This window comes from Dama dama, chromosome 32, assembly GCF_033118175.1.
Source record: "Dama dama isolate Ldn47 chromosome 32, ASM3311817v1, whole genome shotgun sequence".
Lineage (NCBI taxonomy): Eukaryota > Metazoa > Chordata > Mammalia > Artiodactyla > Cervidae > Dama > Dama dama.
In genome coordinates, this window is record NC_083712.1 from 47,511,434 (window position 1) to 47,537,664 (window position 26,231).

The 26,231-nt window shown below is 46.3% G+C and overlaps 2 protein-coding genes and 1 non-coding gene across 4 annotated transcripts; 1 reads left to right on the plus strand and 2 right to left on the minus strand.

Annotated features, from left to right (window-relative positions):
- Window positions 1-1,940: 1,940 nt before the first annotated feature.
- On the minus strand, window positions 1,941-4,493 carry RPL15 (ribosomal protein L15). The gene is made up of 4 exons (XM_061134688.1): window positions 4,376-4,493; window positions 3,772-3,954; window positions 3,532-3,668; window positions 1,941-2,296 (listed from the first exon to the last, which is right to left on the minus strand). Exons 2-4 carry the CDS (start codon window positions 3,941-3,943, stop codon window positions 1,991-1,993), a joined length of 615 nt encoding a protein of 204 aa, XP_060990671.1. The 5' UTR covers window positions 3,944-3,954; window positions 4,376-4,493; the 3' UTR covers window positions 1,941-1,990.
- An 85-nt stretch (window positions 4,494-4,578) lies between these two features.
- Window positions 4,579-25,791, plus strand: NKIRAS1 (NFKB inhibitor interacting Ras like 1). 2 transcript variants are annotated; one of them, XM_061134692.1, is made up of 4 exons: window positions 4,579-4,657; window positions 12,588-12,698; window positions 18,387-18,628; window positions 24,624-25,791. In XM_061134692.1, the coding sequence occupies exons 2-4, from the start codon at window positions 12,605-12,607 to the stop codon at window positions 24,864-24,866; spliced, it is 579 nt and encodes a 192-aa protein (XP_060990675.1). In that variant the 5' UTR covers window positions 4,579-4,657; window positions 12,588-12,604; the 3' UTR covers window positions 24,867-25,791. The 2 variants fall into 2 exon arrangements, with proteins under 2 accessions (XP_060990675.1, XP_060990676.1); XM_061134693.1 differs by lacking the exon at window positions 4,579-4,657 and adding an exon at window positions 14,630-14,751 and having other exon boundaries at window positions 12,596-12,698.
- Window positions 9,563-9,635, minus strand: TRNAG-CCC (transfer RNA glycine (anticodon CCC)). The gene has a single exon. It is a non-coding gene; the product is annotated as a tRNA-Gly (tRNA).
- Window positions 25,792-26,231: the final 440 nt, after the last annotated feature.

The following is a 26,231-nucleotide window of genomic DNA, read 5'->3' on the forward strand; positions in this document are numbered from 1 at the left end:
AGAGTTGTCAGGGAAAGCTTCTGAGGTGACAGGTATTATCTGATGAGTGTTCCTGTAATACAGGCATTAGAAAGGGCCTGGAGTGCCTGAGAAACTGCCAGGAGTGGGAAGAGTTATTACAGAATGAGGTCAGCAGTGAGACCACAGGCTGGGGCAAGGAAGACCATGGAAGCTATTCAGACTGTGATCTAAACACAGGGAACCCAGACCTTTGACCTCCCCTCCCCAACTGGCAACCTAATAGTTGGAAAAACAACTTTCAAACAAGTTTTTCTAATTCATGCAAGGACCAAAGAAGTGTGATAAAAACTAAGTACTATCCATTTCCCCTGAAATTGTTGACTGTTTCGGCCATCATTTTGTTGTGTCTTCTTGCAGGCTGGTTTGCGTTAAAGCCTACTAGTATTAAATGACAAAAGATAACAGAAGGTCCATTTGTTTTGGTTTAATAGACATTTATTCTGTTATTATATAGTTGAACAACCTCTACACACAAAATATGGTTTAAGATTTTTTTGAGTTGGAAGGAATTTGGGTCTTAAAAGGTTTTGCAAGCCTGTTTTCTGGAAATCACTTAAGTGGGCCTTTTTAAAGATCCTTGAAAAAGAAAAATTGGTTCAAGAAAACCAGTGATTAAATTTCAATACCAAACTACTTATGAAGATAGCAAGCCAAGAATTGGGGTAATTCCTCTTCTGTATTTTCTACACTCAAATCCACCCTCGGAAACAGAAGCCTAGTCTATGGGAAGACATGATGGAACAAGCAGAATGAGGTGGTAAGGGCAGTCACAGCTGGTGGCCCAGCAAGTCTGGAATGGTGAGGCTGGTTTGAGCAGGGATGGAACTGTAGACAACACAAAGTTGGAGGCCAACTGAACTTGCACTGACACCAACATGAATTTTCTCCGTAGCCTTTTAAGAATGGAGTGACTTGACCCTAGAGAACAGACTACACTTAGCAATGATACTTTTAAATATAACCACCTCTATTTCCCCCATCCTCTAATGTGGCCTAGAGTTCATGATGGTCACAAACTAATACTACAGATAACACATTTAACTTTTTGATCCAGGTTTTTCCTACCATCCTACACTTAGGGATCTGATGAACACCAAGCCCCCAATCCTAACATCACTACCTTACAAACCTCAGAGCTAGTAACGACCCCCCGCCACTTATCTAATGTTCAATTTCCACCAGTTTTAATCGACACCAATGTATACACGACCATTTTGCATGGAATTCAGTACTCTACAGATCCCAAAGCCCGAACCAGGAGCTTTATATGAACTTCAGTGGTACCAAGGAGGCCAAGGCAATTTAATTTAGGTAAACCAGGATTTGATTCATTTGTCAGAACCCTCTTGCAACAGGTCTATTCAATTCTCTTAAAAATGGTGGCATTACTTTTTGCTTTTCAGAAGCAGTTACACAAATGTAGTATTAGATTAAGCCTAAATGTAGGTCCTAGTCAAAAATTTCGTTCTTTTTCTGCATATGATCATGAGAAAGATCAGGACACCCTTCACATTTCCAAGGAAAATCCAACTGAAAACGGCCCTGCCAAACTCCATAAAACTGCAGAGCATTGCATCACCCCAATAAAGCTGCAGGTCTCACCACATGCATCAACAAATCTACAGGGTTAAGTTTCTGTACTCCTCTTTTACAGAATTTTACACCTATTGTACCAAACAGCATTTTAAACACGGACACATCAACTCCCTAATAAAGCAAAAACAAAGGCATTTCCCTTATTAAAAACAAGATACACCATCACTTCATACACACTTATATGTGTAAGTGTAAGTAACTTCAATAAGTCTTCAAACATTATTGCACTTTTAACTTTCATAATTTGACAATGCATTCAATGAAGCAATCTGCAGACAACTAGTTTTAACAGACAAATTAAAAAACACTTTTAAGCAGACAAGAACGTCCTAAATTGTTTATTAGATTAAGAACTTTACAAACATTACGTATATTAGCGGTAGCGGTGGAGCTGGAGAGTATTGCGCCTTCTCCAAGCTGCACGACGAGAGCCACCGATAGTGTGGTGGAACTTGTGGCCCTTGCCCAGGCCGCGGCTCTTTCTGCCTGCAGACGTCAGCCCCCGCATCTCCCTGTGCTTGTGGACTGGTTTGGTGATCCACTGGGTGTCAGGGTTTCTTCTGATAGCTTTATGGAATGGATCAATGAGGATAACCTCAAAGAATTTGTATGTAGAATCTTCACCAACCCAGTAGGAATTCAGGACCCTCAGGGCCCCACAGTGGCGGCCAGCGCGCTCCTAGGACAGGAAACAAAGGCCCAAGGTCAGCCTTCCACACATCCCAGTAACATATTAAGACAGCAAATTCACTAGACAAGAGACTAAGCCTTCTGACTTAAACTACTCAAATACTCAGCATCTCCCCACAGGCTGGGACCCCAAGAAGAAGGAAGACTTAACTAGAAAATAACACAAACATGCTTATTTGAGACCTTTCTCTTACTAACTTCTTGCCAATTAAGGTGTGAATACTAGTATCTAGCTAACCAAACTTAGTATTCTGGAACCCAGCACTTTTCTAGTACAAGGAAGTGTTAGCAAACTTAAGAGAATTCTGAAGGCTACAAAGGTCTCTTCCATGGCCTTCTATGCCTTTTCTTTTAAAACAAAATATTTTTAGCTTATAGCGGGCAACAGGCCCATGTTGGACAACCTCTTCAACAGAGCATAGCTTAATTTACTAACCAAGAAAGACAACACATAACAAGTAACACCTGGGGAGACTTCCTCTTTAAGATGTTTAATTGCCCTTTAGAAGTTTAGGCTCCACAGGTTCACGTTAATTTATATGACCTATGGGAGATGCCCAAATGAAAACTAAATTCTGGTAACAACTCAACTAGATTGCACGTTTGTGCTTAGCCGTTGTCTTTGCAACTTTTTGTGACCCCATGGACTGTAGCCCACCAGGTTCCTCCGTCCATGGGATTTTTCAGGCAAGAATACTGGAGAGGGTTGTCATTTCATCCTCCAGGGGATCTTCCCCACCCAAGGATCAAACCGGCATCTCCTGCGCTGCAGGCAGATTCTTAACCACTTAAGCTGGGGGGAGGGAGGAGATGGGCGAGAAACCCTTTTCTGTATCATGTCAGAACCTAATTCCACGTATTTATTTATGTGTTAGAAAACGGGAATTCTATCACGACAAACCAAACTGGATGACATCTAACACAATGTTATGTATTTCTCTTCCCCTTACAAAAGGCTTTATATCTTCCCACGTGTCCAATTTTAATGTTGACGGGGAGTTGTCTTTAAAAAAAATACTGCATCTATAAAGGTCTTGCACTTTCCCCCCTAAGTAGGTGTTGGAAAAGATTTACTGAGATTAGTAGAAATAAAAATCACCAAACCACATGTCAAACACAACAGGGCTCACCTAGGTACAAGTGAACCACCTAACAGCAGCCCAGATCCTTCTCCATCACCTCCAGGAGGTGACCAACACGCGAGCCACTCAAGAAGTCTCTTACCTCCGCAACCGACTGCAGGCTTCGAGCAAACTTGAGCTGGTTGACACCATGGTGGACAGGCTTGCCGTAGGTGGCACCCTTAGGAACGGGGCGTTTGCGGCCCCCGCGGCGCACACGGATCCGGTATATGACATAGCCTGTTTGAGAGGAGGACGACAGGGAGGCCGTGAGAGCGGAGGCCTCGGGACGGGTTTCCCACGCCGCCACCTCAGGCGCCCCCCGCCCCGGGGCCCCCCTCACCTTGCTTGGCCTTGTAGCCCAGCCTGCGCGCCTTGTCGGGCCTGGTGGGGCGCGGGGCGCGGTGCAGCGCCGAGAGCTGGCGGTACTGCCAGCAGCGCACCCGCAGCAGGAAGCGCATCACGTCTGACTGCTTCTTCCTCCACAGCTCCTGGATGTACTTGTAGGCGCCCATGTCGGCTCACCCTGGGGATACGCGGGCGTCAGACAGCACGCGCGCCGCGGGCAGCCGTCCGCCTCAGCGCCCGGCGGACACAAGGCAGGCGCGGTGATGGAGCGGCGCGGCGCGGGTGAAGACGCCTACTCCTCCCGGCCCGCTGGCCTCGCTTTCGAACGCCCGAGGCCCGGCTCCCAGCACCTCAGCCCCCGCGCCTCCCTCTCCGCGCCCCGGGCCCAGCTCGGGTCCGCGCCGCCATCACCGCATCCCCTACCCAGCCCGGTCCGGGGGTCCGCCTCTCCGCGCCCCGCGCTACCCCGCGTCTCAATCAAACCCGCGCCGCGCAGGAGGCAGGAGAAACTCCCAGGACGCAGGGCCCCCGAGCCTGGATGGCCGACGTGGAGGGAGATCGGCGGCGGATGAAGCGGCAAATATCCTGACACTGCCTACCTGATGGCTGCCGCCTGACGGAAAGGAGTGAACCTCTCTCCCACAATCCCTTTGGCGCTCCGCCCCCGGCGACAGCAAGCCTCCTTCCGGTGGAAAGCGACGGAGGCGCAGGGCCTCATGGGATATGTAGTTCCGGCCTCGAGCCCGGGTGGGCGGAGTTCGGCCGGGATTGGGCGCGACCTGCCTCAGGGTCCCGCCTCCTGCTGCCCGGGACGCGCGCCTCAGAGCCGGCGGCGACCGTCGGCGGCGAGGTTCGGGCAGCCGGGCGTCTGCGGCCGAGAGGCAGGTTGCGGGCGGGGCTCCCGGGGCCGCGGCGCTGCCGGGCGGCCCTGCTCGGGTCTGCGGGGGGCTGCGGGCGCCCCTCTCCCTGAACGCACGCGCGCACAGGCCGGGGGTCCCGCCGGGCGGGCCGCTGGAGGCGCGGGGGCTTCGCGGCGGCGGCTGCGCCCCTCCCGGAGCAGTTGGCGTCGCAGACCCGGCTCTGAGGGGTTTTCTCCAGAGAGGGTTGCGGGGGCGCGGGGCGGGGACGGGGCCCGCCTGGGTGGCGCTTTTCCTGCGTGCAGGTCTGTCCCTGGGTTTGCTCCGTTGGAACCACGGGTTTGGGGTGTTTTTTTTTTTGAAAACCTATTTATATGCCACAATCTGGTCGGCAGGTGCGAGCGTTTCGGGGGTGGGGGGAAGCTGAGAAAATGCAGACATTTTGTGTTGCGTTCTTCATTGACAGTTTATTTACTGGCTTTTTTTTTTTTTTTTTTTTTGCACCTCCAGGATATTTTCATTTTAGAGAAATGAAGTGGCTTAACTCTTTTACACATTCTAAGTTGAAATGGGGCGAAGGTGTAAGAGACTCCTTTGTCGTCTAAATTAACGGGTTTGGTTAGTTTCCAACCTCTTTTCCGATCTTGCTGGTTTTTTCCCCTAGTTGCAGTGGTACCATTGCAAAAGCCCCTCACAGGGGCTTTGATTTATCCAGTGCCTCGTGTGCGCCCAGCTGCTGGGGAGGTGGCTGGGGTTGTGGCAAAAAAAATTCTAGCTTCTTGGAATAGGGCAGTCAACATACATATATTGTAGTCTGTGGTGAGTGCTCAGGACAGACGTTGACGAGAGCGAAGCGGTAGGGAGTATTGGGATGGAGGTAGAAATTTCGGCCGGAATCTTCAGGGTGACATTTGAGGAAAGACCTGAGCCCTGGGGCCGGATCTCAGTCAGAGGGAACAGAGCCAAGCTGTTCAGTGCCTGCGTTAACACGAAAACAGTCGTGTGGCTGGAATCTAGCCACAGGGGAACTAGCAAGCGACATCAAAGAGGTGGAGGTTCTTATGAGGACTGTGGGTTTGCAGACTTTCTGAGATTGGAAACCGCTGGAAGGGTTTGAGCAGAAGGGTGACTTCATGTGACCTACATTTTAAAAAGGATCGTTTGGGGGAATTCTCTGGCTCTGCAGTGCTTTCAAGGCCATGGCCTGGGTTCAGTCCCTGATTGGGGGGAATTATTAAAAGATCCCACAAGCAAGCGCAGCCGAAAAAACAAGAACAGAAGATCATTTGAGGCTAAAAGGAAGAAGGGAAAAAGTGGCCAGTTAGGAAGTTGTATTCATTTTTCTATTGTTGCTGAAATAAATAAGCGACATCAAAGAGGTGGAGGTTCTTATGAGGACTGTGGGTTTGCAGACTTTCTGAGATTGGAAACCGCTGGAAGGGTTTGAGCAGAAGGGTGACTTCATGTGACCTACATTTTAAAAAGGATCGTTTGGGGGAATTCTCTGGCTCTGCAGTGCTTTCAAGGCCATGGCCTGGGTTCAGTCCCTGATTGGGGGGAATTATTAAAAGATCCCACAAGCAAGCGCAGCTGAAAAAACAAGAACAGAAGATCATTTGAGGCTAAAAGGAAGAAGGGAAAAAGTGGCCAGTTAGGAAGTTGTATTCGTTTTTCTATTGTTGCTGAAATAAATTACAGCAACTTTACAGACTTAAAACAGTACACATATGTTGTCTTACAGTTCTGTAGATCAGGAATCTCACTAGGCTAAAATGGGGTTGTCACTTGGGCAGTGTTTCTTTTAGAGGCTCTAAGGGAGAATCCATTTCCTTTGTTTTCCGGCTTCTAAAGCCCACCTGCATTCCGTGGCTCCTTACTCCTTCATTGGCAAAACCAGCATTGTAGCATCTTCAAATCGCTGTCTCTCTCTTTCTGACCCTCTTGTTCCTCCTTGTAAAGACACTTGTGATGACGTTGGGTCCACTCAGATAAGCCGGGGTGATCTCCCCCTCTCAGGTTCTTAATTTAGTCACAACCTAAGAAGTCTTGTAACCTAGGAGTCCATGTAAAGTAGAATACTCATGGATTTGGGGAATATGACAGGGGCATCTTTGAGAGACCGCATGAGAGGATGGTGCCTTGGGCTACTTCATTAGTGATGGAGGCGCTAACTGGTCCAGCCATGGATGCGTTTCAAAGGTAGAAGGTTTATTGATGGATCAGATGTGGGGTGTGAGAAGCATAGTCAAGAACTATTGATTGCAAAGTTGGGATCATCATTTGGAAAGAGGATTCTGGCAATGTGATTAATCACCGCTAATTTCTTAATTAGGTTTTGCAGTTTTGTTTCTTAATTTGCAGTGTCTCATGTAGTAATTTTGCAAGATTTGGATTGGTATTTTCAATTGATATTGAGATTTCTGAGGGCAGTGATCATTTCTGGTTTTGCCCTCTGCTTTATCCCTAATGCTTATCATTATGGTAATCCCTCAGTAAATATTTACTGAATGAGTAGAAGAATGGTAAGCTCGAATGTGCTTATTGTATTTATTATGTGTAATGTAGTTTGCAAAACTCTTAATATGTATTTACGTAAGTGAAATGTATTCCTATATGGGCAAGTGGAAGCACTGCACATTATGTTTACGTAAACCAACGCACAAGAGTAGAAACTTTCCTCCTGCTATGCTTACATTATAAGATCCATAACATCTCTTTATGAAGTCAACAGTGTTTCAGCGTGAGTATTTTTCCGGTTGCATAAAAAAGCTGTGTTTTACTTTAAAACTAGAATGATTTCCTTAGAACAGCCGTACTGACAATTTGGGGTTGCTGTCTCCGGCGGCTCTTCCAGGAGAATACTGACAGGCCTCAGTGTTTTCAACAGGATGGATTAGATCACACTTTTACTCTCTAGCCACGTTATTGATTAGCCTGGAAGGCAGAGCAGTATGTATTTAAGACTGTATTGGATTTTGTCTGTTAAGCACATTTTCTTAGTCATTTATTAATACATCAGAATATCAGGGATGCATAGATCCCAGATTGAATATTATTGTCCAGCAGTTTCTTAGGGTAGGGACTGTACAAGTACCCTTAGCTACCGCTTTTGGTGTTAACCTCGTGTTGATGTGGTTTCTGGGTGAGTAGTTTCTGCCCTCATAACTTTAGAGTGTTAGAAGGAACCTTGGAGGTCAGCGCTCTACTCTGGAGACTTTCAAACTTTCAAAGCCTGGTTTTAGTAAGCGGCTTGGCCACCCCATGTCTCTTCCTGTGACTCCCGGCCCATTTAGGGCATTGCAGATGACCTCCTTTTATATTTGGAAGGAAATGGTGCATATCTATTACGTTTGGGAATTATGAAATATTATAATGCTCAGAGAACTAAGCTTTTAGTAATTTTTGTTTGTAAATATGAGTATATATAAATGTGAGAACAGTTTCCTTGTATGTCATGAAAGTCCCTGCCATCATGATCATGCATAGAAAATGAAGTGTTTTTGTGTGTATTTAATGTTATTCATTCAGAATCTTACCTTAGATGTTAATTTTTTTGAAGGATTCATACTTTTAAGAAATGAATTTTAAGAGGTATAGTTGATATACAATATTATGTGAGTTTCAGGTGTACAACAGTGATTTGCAGTTTTAAGTTATATTCCATTTATAATTATTAGAAAATATTGGCTATATTCCCTGTGCTGTACAGTGTATAGCCTTATAACTTATTTATTTTACACACAGTAGTTTTTGCCTCAGAATTCATATTTTTTATTTGATGGTAAAGCAGGTCACTGATCTTTGGGTTTATGTAGTATTATTGTTTTCCACATGAAGACAACTAAGAACCTAGAATGTTTCAGGTATGTTTTAAGTAATCACATTCTTATCTTTGTTTTCTTTTTGGTGGTGTAAAATATTTACCGTGGTCTGTTCTGTTTTCTTTCTTTCCTTCTCTCCTTCCTACAAAACCTTAAAATCCTTATCTAGTGTTTGAATTACCTCTTTTTCAGTTCCTTTTGCTGTTTGCCCTTGAAGTTTCCTCTGAGGTATTGAAATAACTCCTGCAGTTTCTTATACACAAATACAAAATAATGCATATTTTTAACATACTTTATCTTCCAGTCACAAGTGATCAAAGTACAATTGTATTATACCACTTTTAAAGCAGATAATTAAGACTACTTCCAAAGAGTCTCAGGAATATTTGATTTCTGATTTCTCAGGAGTCTGTTGGTTTCAGCAATTTTTTCAGTTTTCTACAGTCCCTAGCACTCATACCCGCCTCCCTTTCACAGAGTCTATTGCTGTTAATCACTGGGCTTTTTTTTTTCTCTTAAAACAGCGGCTTCCCTCAACTACAGTGTGTACCTACCCTTTTAAAGCACTTGAATTTTTTCTAAAGGTTGGTATAGTATGTGGTAATGGGGGACTTTTTTGATTGAACAACAGTAAGGGGAGAAGGAAATGGCAACCCACTCCAGTATTCTTGCCTGGAAAATCCCATGGACTGAGGATCCTGGTAGGCTACAGTCCATGGGGTCGCAAGGAGTCGGACACGACTGAGCGACTTCACTTCACTTCGCTTCAAGGGGAGAAGTGGTGAGGATTGGTATTTACAAATTCTATGGGGCTGAGATGTTTTGGAGGAAGGGAAGTAACAATAGAAGATAGTAGAAAAATCAGAATTTAGATTCCAGCGGCAACCTTTCCTGACAACAGAGTGAGTTTGTGCTGCCACCACTTTCTTGTTCTCTTCTCTCATAGTTAGGTGGCAACTTTCTTTAAATTGTCACCATTGTTGTTATTATTTTTAATAATTCTCACTTGGCATGCAAATCCCATTAAAAATTTTTTTTATTTGGCTGCACTTGCACTGGCTCTTAGTTGCAGTATGTGGGATCTTCAGTTGTGGCATGTGGGTTCTAGTTCCCTGACCGGGGATCGAACCCAGGGCTCCTGCATTGGGAGCACAGAGTCTTAGCCACTAGACCACCAGGGAAGTCCCAAATTTTAACTAATATTAAAAACCCTTTGAAAGAAAGATTCAGTAGTGTAACTTACAGGAGACCACAATATGGAGAGAGACAGTAGAATCCTATGATAAAGGAAATGACATTAATCACAAATTCAGAAGTATCTATAGAAAACCTTTTAATACAGGCTATAGTCACTGACATAGGTGTTAGCATACCATAGATGATTAGTGTTACACCAAACCCTGCCCTTATAAAGACAGACTGAGAATTTTTCTGTTGCAAGTACTCTGAAATTGAAAAGAAAGTCCCCTAATAGAAGTGGTTCTCCTGGAAGCAGGTGATAAATACTCTTGGGAAGATTTATCAGAATGATTCCGAGCATGCCAGCTAAGAAATAATGGTTATATCACACAAGTGATGATTATTTATCTACTGGTAAAATGTAACATACTGCTCTGGAAATGAGTACTGTATCATTACTGCACTATAATAATAGTAGCATTAAAATATTTCATGTGATTAGTGTTGTGGCCTGATTTGGGTTATACACAGTTGTAGACTTTGACAATCTATGACAAAGGAAAGAATATATATAATGGAGGAAAAAAAAGTCTCTTCAGTAAGTGGTGCTGGGAAAACTGGACCGTTGCATATAATAGAGTGAAATTAAAACATTCCCTAACACAATATACAAAAATAAACTCAAAACAGACTAAAGATGTAAGATCAAAAACTATAAAACTCTTAGAAAACATAGGCAGAACACTCTGATATAAATTTTAGCAATGTTTGTTTGAATCTGTTTCCTAAGGCACAGGAAACAAAAGCAAAAATAAACAAATGGCACCTGTTGAAACCTGAAAGATTTTGCACGGCAGAGAAAACCACTGACAAAATGAAAACAATGTACTCAGTGGGAGAAAATATCTGCAAGTAATATGACTGATAAGGGTTAATACCCAAAATATAACAATTCATTATCAAAGAACCCAAACAATTCAATTTAAAAATGAGTGACTGATCTGAATAGACACTTGTTCAAAGAAGACATACAGCTGGCCAGGAGGCACATGAAAAGATGCTCAGCGTCATTCATCATCAGAGAAATGCCACTTACATGTGGAGTTAAAAAAAAGAACAGACTAGTGAGTGTAACAGGAAAGACGCAAACTCACAGATACAGAGAACGAGCTAGTGGTTACCATGGGGAGAAGGAAGGGGGAAGGGGCAATATAGGAGTAGGGGATTAAGAGGAACAACTTTTATACAACTTATGTAAATATAAGTAATCTAAAAGGATATATTGTACAGTACAGGGAATATAGCCAATAGTTTATAATAACTAATGGAGTATAATCTATAAAAATTTTGAATCTTTTTACACTTGAAACTAATATTGGGAATCAGTTATGCATCTTGTGTGGGCTCAGTTGTGTCAGACTCTTTGCAGCCCTGTGGACTATAGCCTGCCAGGCTCTTTGCATGGAATTTCCCAGGCAAGAATACCACAGAGGGATCTTCCTGACTCAGGGATTGAACCGTCATCTCTTGTGTCTTCTACATTGTCAGGTGGATTCTTTACCATGAGTGTCACTTGGGAAGGCCCAAGGAAATCAGCTATACCTCAGTTTAAAAAAATTACAGACTTTGAGAAAGTAGAGAAGGCTGATGGAAAGTTCTTTTTCACTTAGTGTTTTAGATCTTGGTTAAAAACGAGTGGTGTGCGACTTGTGCAAATAGAAAGATGTCACAGGTCTCTCTTATTGGATGCTTATTTGAACATTTTTGTTGTTTTCTGCCTTGAAGGAGTTGTGGCATCCGTTTTAAGTCAGAGTTATTGCATGTTCCACACTTCTGTTTTTGTTGTTATTTAGTCACTCAGTCATGTCGAACTCTTGTGACCCCATGGACTTTAGCCCTCTAGGTTTCTCTGTTCATGGGATTTCCCAGGCAGGGATACTGGAGCATTTCCTGCTCCAGGGGATCTTCCCAACACAGGGATTGAACTCACGTCTCCTACGGTGGCAAGTGGGTTCTTTACCACTGAACCCCCTGGGAAGCCCCTCCACGCTTCTAGGTAAGAGAACTGGAGGACATGATGATTAAGGTTTGTGTTGGAAGGTGATAAAAGGCAATGTGGAAATTTAAATTCTCTTAGCAGGCTATTTTGTTGTAGTTAATGAGTCTTTTTTCCGTTTCTGTCTTGTCTTCTGTTACCTTGCCTTCTGGAAGACAAACAAAACCTTGAGGAAAGTTCAATAAAATGTTACCTGATCTCCCTCTTCCTTGATATCTGAGGAAGCAAGGAGGAATAAGTTTTCCTTTTCTTTCAGTTTAAAGTGCCTGAGCAATTTTTCTAGCATGAAGAACCATGACTCAGAAAGAATTGTGACTAAGACAGCCCCAAATCCAGTATCTCACTGTCCTGAGAAAAGACTAACGTTGGCATTGATGGTGTTAATGCTTTTTTTTAAAGAAATGACGTCCATCCTCTATCCAAATTTTTAATGATGTCCATTCTCTATCCAAATTTTTTTCTTCATGGCTCCTTAAAGTTTTACTTAAGTGCTTGTTTTTCCAGGTAGACATTGATGAGCAGGCAGTCTTTCAAGGATTGGATTTGTCTAGGATTCTGTTTGGATTGCTGTAGACTTTAATTAATATTGAAATAGTCTTTATATAAGATGTGTCTATTCTTTTTGATAACAAGCATGTTTATACGTGTATTCTTGTGTTTCTTTAGGTTACCTCTGCAGGGGTGTACACGGAACCATAACAATGATTGCTCTGAGGGAGCATGTGGGAACCAGGGAATGGAGTTTGGAAGAATAAACTTTATTCTGTATCTCTTTTTTTATACTTGCAATACCCAGTATCCCCCTGTGTACATATTACTAATTACATTGAAACATAGAAAAAGGAAAGGATTTTTTTTTCTTTTCTTTTCTTTTAAAGATCTTCTCTTCTCTTCACAGCGATCTCCAAAGAGAAGATGGGGAAAGGCTGCAAGGTGGTGGTCTGTGGCTTGCTATCTGTGGGGAAAACGGCGATCTTGGAGCAGCTCCTTTATGGGAATCATACTATTGGTAAGATTTTTTTTCTCTAGTTTCTCTGTAGGCTCTGGGAACTGATTGGGATCTTTGATTGGCCTTGCTGACCTAGAGATGGGTGAGGTGTCGTCTAGAGGGACCTGGAGGGTTGTAGAAGTCGACAGAGACCGAAGGGGTATGTAGGGGCAAGGAGAAAACGTTTTTATATTGTTGACATTCAGGAGTGCTCGCACTTACTTTGTTAGAACAGGAGTTATAACAGGCAAGACAGTGTTGTCTGTGGTTTCCAGTAGATCATTTACATCACGAATAGCAGTCACTGACTTCCAGATACATTGATCTTTCATTTCTCATTTCATACATGACTTTCCAATACCGCCGAATGGGTTTTAAGAATGGAAGAGAGAGCTGTTTGCTGCAGTATGACCTACTTTTGTGAATTGGATTATCTCATTCATTTATCCATTCATTGAGTTAAAAATTGTTCTGTACTTCCTCTGTGATCCAGGCTATGATGAGGCCTCTCTGGCTTTAAGGAGGTCACAGACATAACAGAATGAAATGAGGCTTCTCTTAGGTAGAATCATGACAAACCCTTTGAAGTGTTTGTCAGTGGCAAGAACCCTGGAGCACATTTCTATCTTATTTTTATTAACCATTTGATGAGCTCTGATTCTCTTCTACCTTCCCAAAATAATATTTAACAACTTTGGTTAATTCCACATTCGGTTTTTATTATGATGCCTGCATCAGAAATTCCAAAAACCTTTTGATTTCCCCAAAACCATCACTCCTGTCATAAATGCTGGATTAACGGTTCTGAATTTTTTACCCTCAGATTCTAATTTGTACAAAAAACAAATTATGCCCAAGGGGGGAGAAAGAATCCCTTTATCCTGTCAGAATCCCCACAGCTTCTGTTTATGTAGGCTATGTCTCACGACATTTCTATTACATTAGAAATTAAAACTGAGGAAAATTTTAAATGTACTACTTAAAGTAAGAGCAATACATCTATTACATGCTAAGGGAACACATTTTTATGAAAAATAATTCTATTTTCAAAAACAATTTAGTGAGAAGACGACTGTTGATTTACATTTCTGAAAATCGAATGTCCAGCCGAGTAGAAGGCGGCTGGATTATCATAACCCATTGTGTCTGCGTTCAGCCTGCTGTTGTGTGTTGTTTTAGTTGAAATACGTGAAGAACATCTGGCCTCTCACAAGTGTGTGGTTGAAAAAGTTATGAGTATTTTAATAGCTTTGCAGATACTTCAGGATTTGCTTCTTTGGTATTTCACTAAAACTCGGGTCATTGATAGTTACTTAAAGGTTATGCAGTGTGAACCCTGAAACCACATCAGTGAACTTGTATTACATTAAAATCACATTGATCTATCTTGCCTATCAAATGGATTTTTTACCCAAGCATGGTTTTTTATCATGAATGGGTCATTTGGAAAATACTGGTTAACTTAGATAAGCAGATCTCCCGAATTAACATTTGTTGATGTCATTACCAATCTCATTGGCACTGGGAGGCTATCGAGTTTATGCTGATGGATACAATTCTCCTTTTTGCTTGAAAGCTCACAAATTTTATCATTAACCACATATATTGTCAGTTATCTCCCTGGAAATGATAGACTCCGTTTATTCATCTTTGAGAAAATGTCTGCCAGATACCCAAAAAAACCCTTGGTTTTTTGTGTGTCATTTCTTTAAAAAAAAAAAGAAAAAGCCTAGTTCAGCTTGCAACTCAGACACAAGAACTCTTCCTCCAGACAGTCACCATTACTCATTAAGTGAAATACTTAATGCAGACTTCCCATTAATCACGTAAAATTTTGAAAAGATGTAAAGATACATACTCAAAGATTGGGATTTAATAAATTTGGTCATTTTTCTAGCTTTATCAGGGACATTTTTAGATGAAATTGACTTTTCCTTTTTAAACTGCATTAGGAGGTGGTGAGGAATTCAGCCACCAAGACAGTTGGTGCCCCTGCCTGAAGTTGTGCTAAGCCAATGTGGTTTTACCCACCGTTACTTTTGCATCGTCAGCAAACGTCAACATAGTGCAAAAGGTGACCGCCTTAGCGTTGTTACGAAAAAAGTTTTGCCCCTGTTGTGTTGTGTTTAGTCGCTCACTCGTGTCTGACCCTTGGCCCGTGTGGGTTCCCTGGAAGGAGGCCTCAGGGGATCTCTGTCAGACCACACCTTGAGGACTGCCGGCGCACGTGGATGTTCTCAGCTGAGCAGCGTCATGCACTGCCTTTCCTTTCTTTCTTTCTCTGTTTATGGAGGCGAATATTTGCCCTGTTCATCATTTCTTTAGTTTTGTTTATACCTTTTCCTAATTCTTATGCATGTCCGGATGTTTCTGTTTTCTGTGAGGTCTGCTGTATCAGATAATCCTCTACCACACACACACGCACGCACGCACACACACTTTTTGGTGAGATCTGGGAGCTGGCATCCTCTGGGCCTGTTGCACAACTATCACCACAGGACTTCCCTTGACTTCTTTCTTCTCTCTGGGTTTCAGTTCCTGTATCTAGACCTTTTGTCATCTTTTGTTTATGCCTTCCTTTTGCTGGAGCAGATCTTCCAGTTGTTTTTTTTGGGTTAAAAAATGTTTCCCGATGAAATGAGGCCTTGGGCGATGCCTCAGACAGCCCTCTGTGCCTGGTGCGCAGTCTAACCCTGGGGCTTCTGAATAAAGCTGTTTACTATTATTATCCCTGTGATTCTCTCTGCCAGAAACGAGGGTTTGATCCCTGGGTCGGGAAGATCTCCTGGGGAAGGAAATGGCAACCCACCCCAGTACTCTGACCTGGAGAATCCCATGGACAGAGGAGCCTGGAGGGCTACAGTCCATGGGGTCGCAGAGTCGGACACGACTGAGCACAAACACGCTGAGGTGGTTTTCCGAATCTAATGTCTTCCTGTGATTACATGATGTTTTTTAAATGCTTTAACCACACCGCAAGGCGTGTGGGGTCTTAGTTCCTGACCTGGGATTGAACCCTCGCCCCCTGCATTGCAAGCACTGAGTCTTAAGCCACTGGACCTCCATAGGAGTCCCAGAACTCTCTTTTTTTGGATGCTGGATCTTCTGGACTAAGCTTCTGATTTTTCAAATTTCTCCTCTCCTGTTTTCTGTCTCAGTGTTTGGTTCTACTTTATCGGAATTTTCCTAATCTTTATTTTTTAGCCCTTATATTCAGTTTCCATTTCTTAGTATCCTATTCTTATTTCATGAATGCACTATCTTCTCTCTCTAAATGTAGTATTTGGTAGTTTTTTTGTTTGTTTGTTTTCTTTTCTTTGCATAGTCTCTTTCTTTTCAGGTGCTCTTTCCTGATTTTTGGTCTCTTCCTTGGGTGTCTGCTAATCCTTGGTTGTCTGCTCAGTAGTTAAGAATGGCGAACTGAAAAGCTAATTTAAAGCTCTAAGCTGTGGGTAGGGTTCATGACTTTGCTTCATTATAAGGTGACCTGGGGGGGGGCATTTGTCATTACGAGTTAACCCAAGAGGTTAGCATATTTAGGGTTTTTAACTTTTTCACTGGTCAGATTCCTCAGATTGCTCTGCCTGGAGGCTGAAGAGCTGGCCCTGCAGTCTGGGAGCGGGTCCCTGACTTGCCCCCGTCTTCACTGTGCCCTCTGTTCGCCTCTGCAGCAGCTTGTATTTTTCCTTCCCAGAGTGCAGCTTAGTCTCCCGCTGGGATGGGGCAGCGTGGACTGGGAGAGGCGATCCGGAGAGCTGGCGAGGAGTCTGACTTCACACAGTTTATAGGATGACAAAATCTCAAAAGGTCTAAGCTTAATGGGAGGAAGGGAACCAGACTGGCTTTTGGTGGATAAAACGTCCACCATTACCAAAGTCTTGGTAGTTTTTGTTTTAAAACTTTTTTGTAATCAAAGCCCTGCCAAGTTTGTGTCTTCATGGACTGCATCTCACACTAGTTGAAATTCAGACTGTTCATCTTCTCGTCTTAACCTCCTTGTCAACAAACCGTTGTTGAATACCTGGCGTGTATTCAGTGGGTGTTTCTCTCAAGGAAGTTACGGACGAGTTGCAGAGACAAAAGGCACACAGATGGAGCAGAGTAAGATTGCCCGTTTCAAGGCTCATCATTCCGGTGAGCAGGGGGCATGAAATTGGGGCACCAGGCGTGAGCTCACTCACTCATTCATTCCACTCAGATGATCTCTGAGGACTTTCTACATCCGTAAGTCGATTTGTTGGTCCTCAGAACTAGAGAGAGATTAGCCACAGTCCTGGCTCTTGAGGAGTTTACTTTTGGTTTTGGAGGGGACAGATATGAAAAGATGGACGGGTGAAATGGTCTTACGTGTGCAAGACACAGGAAGTGCAGGATGGAGAATAGAGGATAATCCAAAGAAAACCTACAGAGCTGACATCTCAGCAGAGTCTGGAGAGGATGAGGTGTTGCCCAGGTGTTTCCTGAGTTGTTGGTAGTGGTTCCGGAGAAGGGCACAGCCAGGGGAGTGGGAGCCGGCGGTGGATGGAGCAGAGATCGTAGCAGTCGGGGGGCTGGCTTGGGACCATGTTCACCCACCCATGTTCACCAGGCTTCCCTGGTGGCTCAGTCGGTAAAGAATCCACCTGCAATGTGGGAGACCTGGGTTCCATCCCTGGGCTGGGAAGATCCCCTGGAGAAGGGAAGGGCTCCCCACTCCAGTACTCTTGCCTGGAGAACCCCATGGACAGAGGAGCCTGGGGGCTACAGTCCCTGGGGTCACAGAGTCGGACACGCCTGAGTGAGTCCTTCCACTTTCACCCATGCTTCCTTCTTCCAAGAGAACACTTGGGACTGAGCAGATGGATGGTGATCCCGGGACAAAGCAGGAGGGACAGGGGTGGGCGGAAGGGTAGCAAGTCTCCTTAGTGTGAAGGACATGGAAGACGTCACACAGAAGTGCACGGGAGGTACTTGGGAATTAAGGCCTGGTGCTTAGACCCAGACTGGACATGTACATTTTTGAGTCCTTTAAACAGACCCTGGAAATAGTGGAAGTTGTACAGAGAAAAATCAAGATTACCCAAGTCCTGTCCTTGACTCTGATGAAGAAGAAAACAGGGCCACTTAGTTGTTGAAACTACTTTAAAAATCAGGCTTTAATTTCCATTTTGGACATTAAGTTCTCTGACTTGTAAGTTACTTTTTAAAAATAAGTAATAGTAAATCTCATTGCCAAATTTTTATCTTTTATTCCTTTATGGAAATATATATATGTATATATATCTTTATCTTTTATTCCTAAATATTCCCATATGGAAGAAAGAATCTTAACTACTTTTCATTTTAAATAAGTTAGTAAGTGGAAATATGATTCTTAGGTATAGTAAATAAGGAACCTAGAAAGCCAACTTGTACATGATGAGAAAATACTCAAAAATTGGTAGAGTTGTCCAGAAACTAATAGCTTTTTAAAAAATGGAGATGAAGTTGACGTAACATTATTAGTTTCAGATGAATAATGTAATGATGTGATATTTGTATATACAGAAGTAATTTCTGGGGACTTCCCTGGTGGACCAGTGGTTAAGACTGCCTCCCAGTGCAGGGGCTGTGAGTTCAGTCCCTGGTCGGGGAGCTGAGATCCTACATGCCAGGCAGCCAAAAAGTAGAGGCACTACTGTAACAGATTCAGTAAAGGTTTAAAAAATAATAAATTGCCTTTCATCCCAGGAATAGAGGACTGTGAGACGATGGAAGATGTGTACATGGCGTCAGTGGAAACGGATCGAGGGGTCAAGGAACAGTTGCATCTCTATGACACCAGAGGCCTGCAGGAAGGCGTGGAGCTGCCCAAGCATTATTTTTCATTTGCCGATGGCTTTGTTCTTGTGTACAGTGTGAATAACCTTGAATCCTTTCAAAGAGTGGAGCTTCTGAAGAAGGAGATTGATAAATTCAAAGATAAAAAAGAGGTAAGTGAGGCTGTTAAAAAAAAAAAAGCCAACTGTGAATTCTGTTTAAATTGTAGCATGGACTTCTGGGCAATTAAAATGTTTTAAAAGCTTTCAGTTGTATTCACAATATCTGTAATCTTCATGATTTTTTTTTCTTAGCCCAGGAAATACAGAGCTGATGGGTTCACCAGGACCAGCACTTGACTCTCTACCTTTCCTTGTTTCCATGTATAAGTTGAATTTTAGTGACTCCGTTTCTCACATACATAGTTCATTTCATATCATTTGGGACCACTGCATCCTAGGGCTTTTTATTGTCTCTTTGAATATATAGGATTGTCTTCAGCCTTAAAAAGGAAAAAAAAAGGAAAGAAATGGGAAAAAAATGAATAATGACTGAGTTCTATTGATTTGCCACTTGAAAATAAGATTCTCACTGTGGTCTGTGAAGTCCTGGATGATCCAGCCCATGTCTGTCCACGTAGCATTGTTCCCCTGTCCCCGTGCCCCAGTGACACTCCAGGGGTCTACTTTCTGCAGAATTTTTCAGCAGGATATTTTTGTCCCCCCAGAAGTCCTTCTCAGTCACTGGTTCCCCTGCCTGGAGCTGTCTTGTTGCAGGTCTTTCTCCAAGTCAAGACCACCTTCTCGGTGCCTAGGGAACCATGTCATGAACCTGTTAACCTAGTTTTTATATATTTTTTCATGTCAAACTTTAAATTTTGAGATGATTGTAGATTCACATGCAATTTTAAGAAACAGCAGAGATCCCTCACTCAGTTTCCCCCAATGCTGGTAACGTCCTGCAAAACCATTGTAGAATAGGGCTTCCCTGCTGGCTCAGTGGTAAAGAATCTGCCTGAAATGCAGGAGACACGGGTTTGATCCCTGAGTCGGGAAGATCCCCCTGAAGAAGGAAATGGCATCCCACTCCAGTATTGTCGCCTGGAGAATCCCACGGACAGAGGAGCCTGGTGGGCTGCAGATAACGGGGTCACAGAGAGTCAGACACGACTTAGTGACTAAACTAACAGCAGCGTCGTAGATAACGCAGCGGAGACACTGACGCTGATATAGCTGGGGGCCCCCAGCACTGCAGGGGTCCCTCAGGACCTCTTCTGTCCCCACGCGTCCCCGCCCACCCTCCCTCCCTCGTCAGTGACTCACCTGTTCTCCATTTCTGTAACCTTGTCATGTCGACATCCGTGGAAGTGTAGTTTGTAACTAACCCTTCAGTCACAAACTGCGCTGTAGGTAGGGTTTTCCTGCTCCGTTCTGTATGTGAAGGCTCGCACCTGCTGACCCCGCCCTCCCGCTCCGTCCCTCCCCGGGCCATCTCCCCTCGACAGCCACTGGTCTGTTCTCAGTGAGTCTGTCTCTGTCAGACAGGTTCATCTGTGTCATGTTTTAGACTCCACATGTAAATGATTTCCTGTGGTATTTGTCTTTTTTCTTCAGACTGACTTCAGTTAGTTTGACAATCTCTAGGTCAATCCGTTTTATGGCTGGGTAACACTCCATTGTACACACACACACACACACACACACACACACACACACACACATACACGGTGTCTTAACACTCCATTGTACACACACACACACACACACACACGGTGTCTTAACACTCCATTGTACACACACACACACACACACACACGGTGTCTTAACACTCCATTGTACACACACACACACACACGGTGTCTTAACACTCCATTGCACACACACACACACACACACACACACACACACACACGGTGTCTTAACACTCCATTGTACACACACACACACACAGAGTGTCTTCACCCACCCATCTGAGACGGGCATGTAGGCTACCCCCAGGTCTTGGCTACTGTGAATAGTGCTTTCAACACAGGAGTGCATGCATCTTTTTGAATTTGAGTTTTCTCCAGATACATGCCCAGGACGGAGCATGTGGAATCCTATGATTAATCTATTTTTAGTTTTTCAAGAAACCCCCACACTGTCAGTTCCAGCTTATATTTCTACCGGCAGTGTAGAAGGGCTCCTTTTTCCCACGCCCTCCCCAGCATGTTATGCGTAGACTTTAGCATTTTTATTCCTTTATTCTTGCCCGTGCTGGGTCTTGTTGCTGCACGGGCTTGCTGTAGTCTCAGCGAGCCTGGCCGCTCAGTACTTGGGGCGCGCGGGCGTAGCTGCTCTGTGGCGGGTGGGATTTGCCTGTGTCGGGGGTGGAACCTGGTTCTCCAGCACGGGCAGGCGGACTCGTTACCGCCGAGCCAGCAGGGAAGGCCGTTTACAGATTTTAGTGAAGCCCTTCTGCCCTGGGTGAGGTGGTAGCTCAGTGTAGACGAGTTTGGACAGCAGACGTTTTCCGGGCTGTGGGCTGGCACTGTTCTGGGGAGGGGCCGGAGGAGACCATGGAACAGTCTCTGCTTCCACAGAGCCGCTGGCGGGAGGCGGGAGACGGGAAGGCCTCCCTGAGGAAACTGCTTGCTGAGACCCGGGGACGCGACGGGCGCCTGGCCGGCGTCCGGAGGGGCTGCTCCAGGTGGGCCCGGCTGAAGCTTGGGGGCGGGGGCGGCACCTGTCAAGCTGGGGACGGCGGGCGGGGAGGCTGGTGGCCGAGGGCGCCTCTGGGTGGAGGCAGAGGGAGGGCGGGGTGTAGCCGGGGTTACATGATTTATTTTCATGTTTGTTTTTAAGAAAATGAAACGGGCAATGTTTGCGCATGGTTCAAAAATTAAAACGATACATCAAAAGGACTCCAGTGAACTCTGGTTCCCACCTGTCCTCAACCATCCATTTCCGGTACCCCAACTGTGCTTTTTAAATATTTTCCCATCTTTCTAGTCGAGGGGCACCCTTGCAGAGTTTCTTCATATAAATACAAGCAAATAAAAATGTACATACTTTTTCTTATTCTTCTCTTATACCAGAGGTGGCTTATTGTTCTACACCTTGTATTTTTCATGTAATGCATCTTGGAGTCCTTCCCCTAGCGGTACTCAGGATTCCTTTTTGTTTTTTTTTTAAAGCTGATGCCTGGTATCCATTGTGTGACTATGGATGTATCATATGTAATTAGCCTCGGGCTGATGGACACGGGATGGGATATCTCGGGTCACGTGCTGTTATGAACCATGCTACAGTGAATAATCTTAGACTTTATTATTGTGTACATTTTAGCACATAGTTGAAGATCCACCAGCTGAAGTTAGGATCTTGTGAAGTCGCTCAGTCGTGTCCGACTCTCTGTGACCCCATGGACTGTAGCCTACCAGGCTTCATCCATGGGATTTTCCAGGCAAGAATGCTGGAGTGGGTTGCCATTTCCTTCTCCAGGAGATCTTCCCGACCCAGGGATTGACCCTGGGTCTCTCGCATTGTAGGCAGACGCTTTACCGTCTGAGCTACCAGGGAAGTCTCGAGGGTAAGGACAGTGCCGAGTTGCCGCCCCTAGGAATACAGTGGAAGCGCCTGTTGTGCACTCTTGACAACACTGCTTAAATGTCTGGATTCCGTGACTCTTCTGGGTGGAGGCTGTTTTTGTAGCTCCGTTTTTCCTTCATGTGAAGGAAGTTGAACTTCCTTTTGACTTAGTTTTAAACTGATCGCCCTATGCTGACTCTGGCCTTGGGGGACAGGGTGCAAGCCGGGTTTACTGCACTAGCGCGCTCTCAAGCACGCTGACCTTTAGTGGTTGGCACCGAGGGGACCGCGGCGGCGGAGTCTGCACCGGAAGTGGCCTCTGAAGCAAGAGGAAGACAACGGACGAGGGCAAAGAGACCGGGCGGCAAGTGCAGTCGGCGCTTTAAAAAGCAGGGAGTGACCAAGCTCAGATGCTGAAGGCAGATCAAAAAAGCCGAACGCGGAGCAGTTTAATGAAACTGAGATGAAGTCTGATGGACCGCTGTGAGGGAGCTGAGCACAGCAAACGCAGCTCTTCAAGAGCCTGGAGGCAGAGGGTGAACGTCTGTCCCCTAGAGGGGGCAGGGCTTCCCAGGGGCGCGGTGGTCAAGAACCCGCCTGCCAGTGCAGGAGACGCGGGAGACACGCGTTCCATCCCTGGGTGGGGAAGATGCCCTGGAGGAGGACATGGCAGCCCAGTCCAGTATTCTTGCCTGGAGAATCCTGTCGACAGAGGAGCCTGGCGGGCTACTGTCCGTGGGGTCGCAAAGAGTCAGGACTGAAGGGAGAGTGACAGGAGCTGGAGAAGGATGCTGAGAAGGTTGTCTCAGATGAGACAGTGTTGTTTGTACGCAGGATGGCTCAGTGGAGAGGTACAGGAGCGAGGGGATGGTTGGTGGAGCGACACCCGATCCTAGAGGGTGGACGTGGGCTTAGAGGATGAGGAGGGCGGTTAGGTGCGGCGGTGAAGTACACGGAAGTTCCCTTCCCGTTGCTTCTGCCTTCTTGCTGAAAGCGTGGACGTCAGCGGAGGTGAGGGGGGAAGGCAGAGGCACAGTGGAGGCCGGAGGCGGCGGCCGCGGAGGCAGGGACGAGAGGGGAGCGCGCCCGCCTGGGCCGGCACCGCCCTCGAGGTCGGGCTTCCGAACGGGGACCCGCCGGCAGGTGGGTCTCCAGCCACATGAAGTAGACGCTGTTGGCACACAGTGCGGTTGAGTTCAACTTGGAGCTTCCCTGGGGGGCTTGGTTGTCGAGACTGCCAGCCGGTGCAGGAGAGAAGGGTTCGCTCCCTGATCTAGGAAGATGCCGTGGAGCGGCTGCGCCCGTGCACCGCAAGTCCTGAGACTGCTCTGAGGCCCGGGCGCCGCGGTGGAGAAGCCTCCGCGGGGAGAGGCCCGGAGCAGCGGGGACCCAGCTCGGCCAAAGATACACAGGCCGTTCGGGAAAAAAAGCTGCTAATTAACCGGGGTGGGGGCGTGATCCAGGTGATCACGATGTCAGGGGGGTGGGCTAGAGGAGCCTAGGCTGAGGGGGGCCGGGAGGGCGGCGAGGGCGGCGGGTCCCTGAGGGTGCCGACGGGGGTCAGGGCGATGGTTAGCCTGTGTGGAGGGGGTGCTGAGAGAGGCGGTTCCCTAAGGGTCGTCCACCCCGCTGAAGCGTCACGACGGGTGGCGCGTGCGGTGACCAGGCGCCGCTGGGCGATGAGCGGCGGGGGCGGCCCTGAGCCGAGGGGACGCCCCCCGCCGCCCGCCGGCACCGCAGGGGAGGCCTCTGTGCAGACGCGGGGACGTCTGCCGGCCAAGCGCGCCGCCTCTGCGGCCGGGAAGAGCGGGCAACAAGGGGGTGGGGGCACCGGGAGGGCGGCTCCTGCTGAGAAACGGCCGTTACAGACCGGCCAGAAGACCGGGCTCCGGGCGCAGCTCCGTCCCGGCGGGACGGCCACAGCGCGCCTCTGGCGGCGGGAAAGGCCGGGCCGCCCGTGGGTCCGAGCTGTCCCCCGCCGCCTCCCCTTTGCAGGCCTCTCAACACCCGGGTGCCGTTTCCTGCCCCCGGCTTTGAGTGCCCCGTGACTGCCGCTCGCGTCGCCCGCGTGTGCCCTGCGTGGCAAGTGTCCCACTGAGAGAAGGCTCGCTCGCCCTGCCTTTAATGCAGTGTTCCCGCTGGGGCACGCGCTCAGCAGGTGTTTCAGCGCCTGCCTCGGGCGCTTGGCCGTGACTCGGATTAACGTGAGTTGGGTGGGCTGAGTCAGGTCCCCCGGGGTGCAGGCCTCTCCCGGCTCCAGGCGCCCTGTTGTGTTTTCAAGGACATTTCCCAGACAGCAAGTAAGAGCCAAAGTGAAATGCAGGCACGTTTCAGTCAGACGTTATCTGTATCCCAGGCATTGATTTCCCCAGCCCATCTTCCATTCACACCCGTTATTTCACCGGTTACAGCGTCTCACAGCCGCCGGTGGCGCACTCCTGTTTTTAACAAAACGCACAAGCAAGCAGTGAGGTGCTGCCCCGCCGTCCCACCACGCAGGTCACGTCTGAAGCGGTTGGTTACAGGGTCCAGTCTCCCTTCTCCGTTTGGTCTGGGAGCTGACGCTGCAGTGTGACCTTCCCCTCCGCCCCTCCTCCAGGTGGCGATCGTGGTTCTAGGGAACAAGATCGACCTTTCGGAGCAGCGCCAGGTGGACGCCGAGGTGGCGCAGCAGTGGGCCAGAAGCGAGAAGGTGCGCCTGTGGGAGGTGACGGTCACCGACCGCAAGACCCTGATCGAGCCCTTCACCCTGCTGGCCAGCAAGCTCTCCCAGCCCCAGAGCAAATCCAGCTTCCCTCTGCCCGGCAGGAAAAACAAAGGCAACTCGAGCTCGGAAAACTAGAACTGCAGACGCGCCCGCCTTCGGTCAGCCAGGACTGCCTCTAGCTGTCTGTGAACACGTTCAAGCGAGGCCGTTTGTGTCTGCCTTGGTCCTTAGGAAGCCTCGGATGCACTTTCAGTTATCATTAACTTACTTGGGCTAAGTTGTATTGTTGCCTGACTTGAAATCATGCATTTGCACCCTCATTGTTTGAAACTTGTTCCTGATCATCTGTGCTACTTATTTACATTCTGTTGTACTTATCAAAAGAATAAAGCTTGGCTGTATGCAGATGACCCCAGTAGCTCTGCTCACCTTTAACCTTTCTCAGAAGTAGTCATCCTGTGTCACTTCATGCAGACTTCCAAGCGTCTCCTGTCTAGTGTTCTAAAATGACACCTCACTGTGTCCAGATTGGATCACAAACAGTAAACTGGAGTACTGAGTTAAGCTAAACTTCATCTGGTGGAGATCTTGCTAAACAGAACAAAATGTGTGATTTAACTTTGTTGAAATTATGTTGAGCGTGAGTTGAGTAGGTGGTGTAAATACGTTCAAACCGGTTCTTCCTTCTTTAGGAAGCTGCTGAACACTAGTAAAGCTTCATTCTACACACGTCAAAGTTACCATAACTACTTGGAAAGTAAGAAGCAAGCTCCTTAGTCATTTCAACCTTGAAAGCAGTTAACTATTGGTTTTAAATGAGATGTGGTCCAGCAATAATAGTAATAATGTTAAAAGGTCTACTAAACAGTAGTTATCTTGAATACTCTTGATGAGGTTCAGTGAATTTAAACTCAACTGGCTCAGTTCAATGACTGCAAGGCAAGAACTAAGGCATGTAAGATACAAACTGGCAGGGCGGCAGCACTGGCCAATTTATAACGAATGTTTCTCATCATTTTTTTTTTTGGTAAAAGAACTGTCACTCAGATGGTTAAATCATTCCCTGCCTTCTCTCCTAGTTACTGAGTGTTGAACCTCTAGCTTATTTTTTCTTAAACACAGATAAATACTTTTAGAGTTATTTAAAGCTGAGATGGTAAAGAATCCGCCTGCCATGTGGAAGACCTGGGTTCGATCCCTGGGTCGGGAAGATCCCCTGGAGACTGGAAAGGCTACCCACTGCACTATTATTCTTGCCTGGAGAATCCCATGGACAGAGGAGCCTGGTGGGATACAGTCCATGGGTCACAAAGAGTCAGACACGACTGACTGACTAAACATAGGACACAGAATTTAAAAGGAATATATGGGGTGGGGGGCCTTCCCTGCTGGTCCAGTGGTTAAGACTCCACGCTCCCCCTGCAGGGGGCACAGGTTCAAGTTCAGGAACTAAGAACCCTCAGGCCACAGTGTGGCCAAACCCCACAGAAAACCATCCTG

Excerpts from the sequence above, each read along its gene's own strand:
- NKIRAS1 (XM_061134692.1), top strand. The coding sequence starts at position 12,605 with ATGGGGAAAGGCTGCAAGGTGGTGGTCTGTGGCTTGCTATCTGTGGGG. Across the intron at positions 12,699-18,386 it reads TTATGGGAATCATACTATTG|GAATAGAGGACTGTGAGACG; the intron begins GTAAGATTTTTT and ends CTTTCATCCCAG. Across the intron at positions 18,629-24,623 it reads AATTCAAAGATAAAAAAGAG|GTGGCGATCGTGGTTCTAGG; the intron begins GTAAGTGAGGCT and ends CCCCTCCTCCAG.
- RPL15 (XM_061134688.1), bottom strand. The coding sequence starts at position 3,943 with ATGGGCGCCTACAAGTACATCCAGGAGCTGTGGAGGAAGAAGCAGTCA. Across the intron at positions 3,669-3,771 it reads GGGCTACAAGGCCAAGCAAG|GCTATGTCATATACCGGATC; the intron begins GTGAGGGGGGCC and ends CCTCTCAAACAG. Across the intron at positions 2,297-3,531 it reads GCCTGCAGTCGGTTGCGGAG|GAGCGCGCTGGCCGCCACTG; the intron begins GTAAGAGACTTC and ends TTCCTGTCCTAG.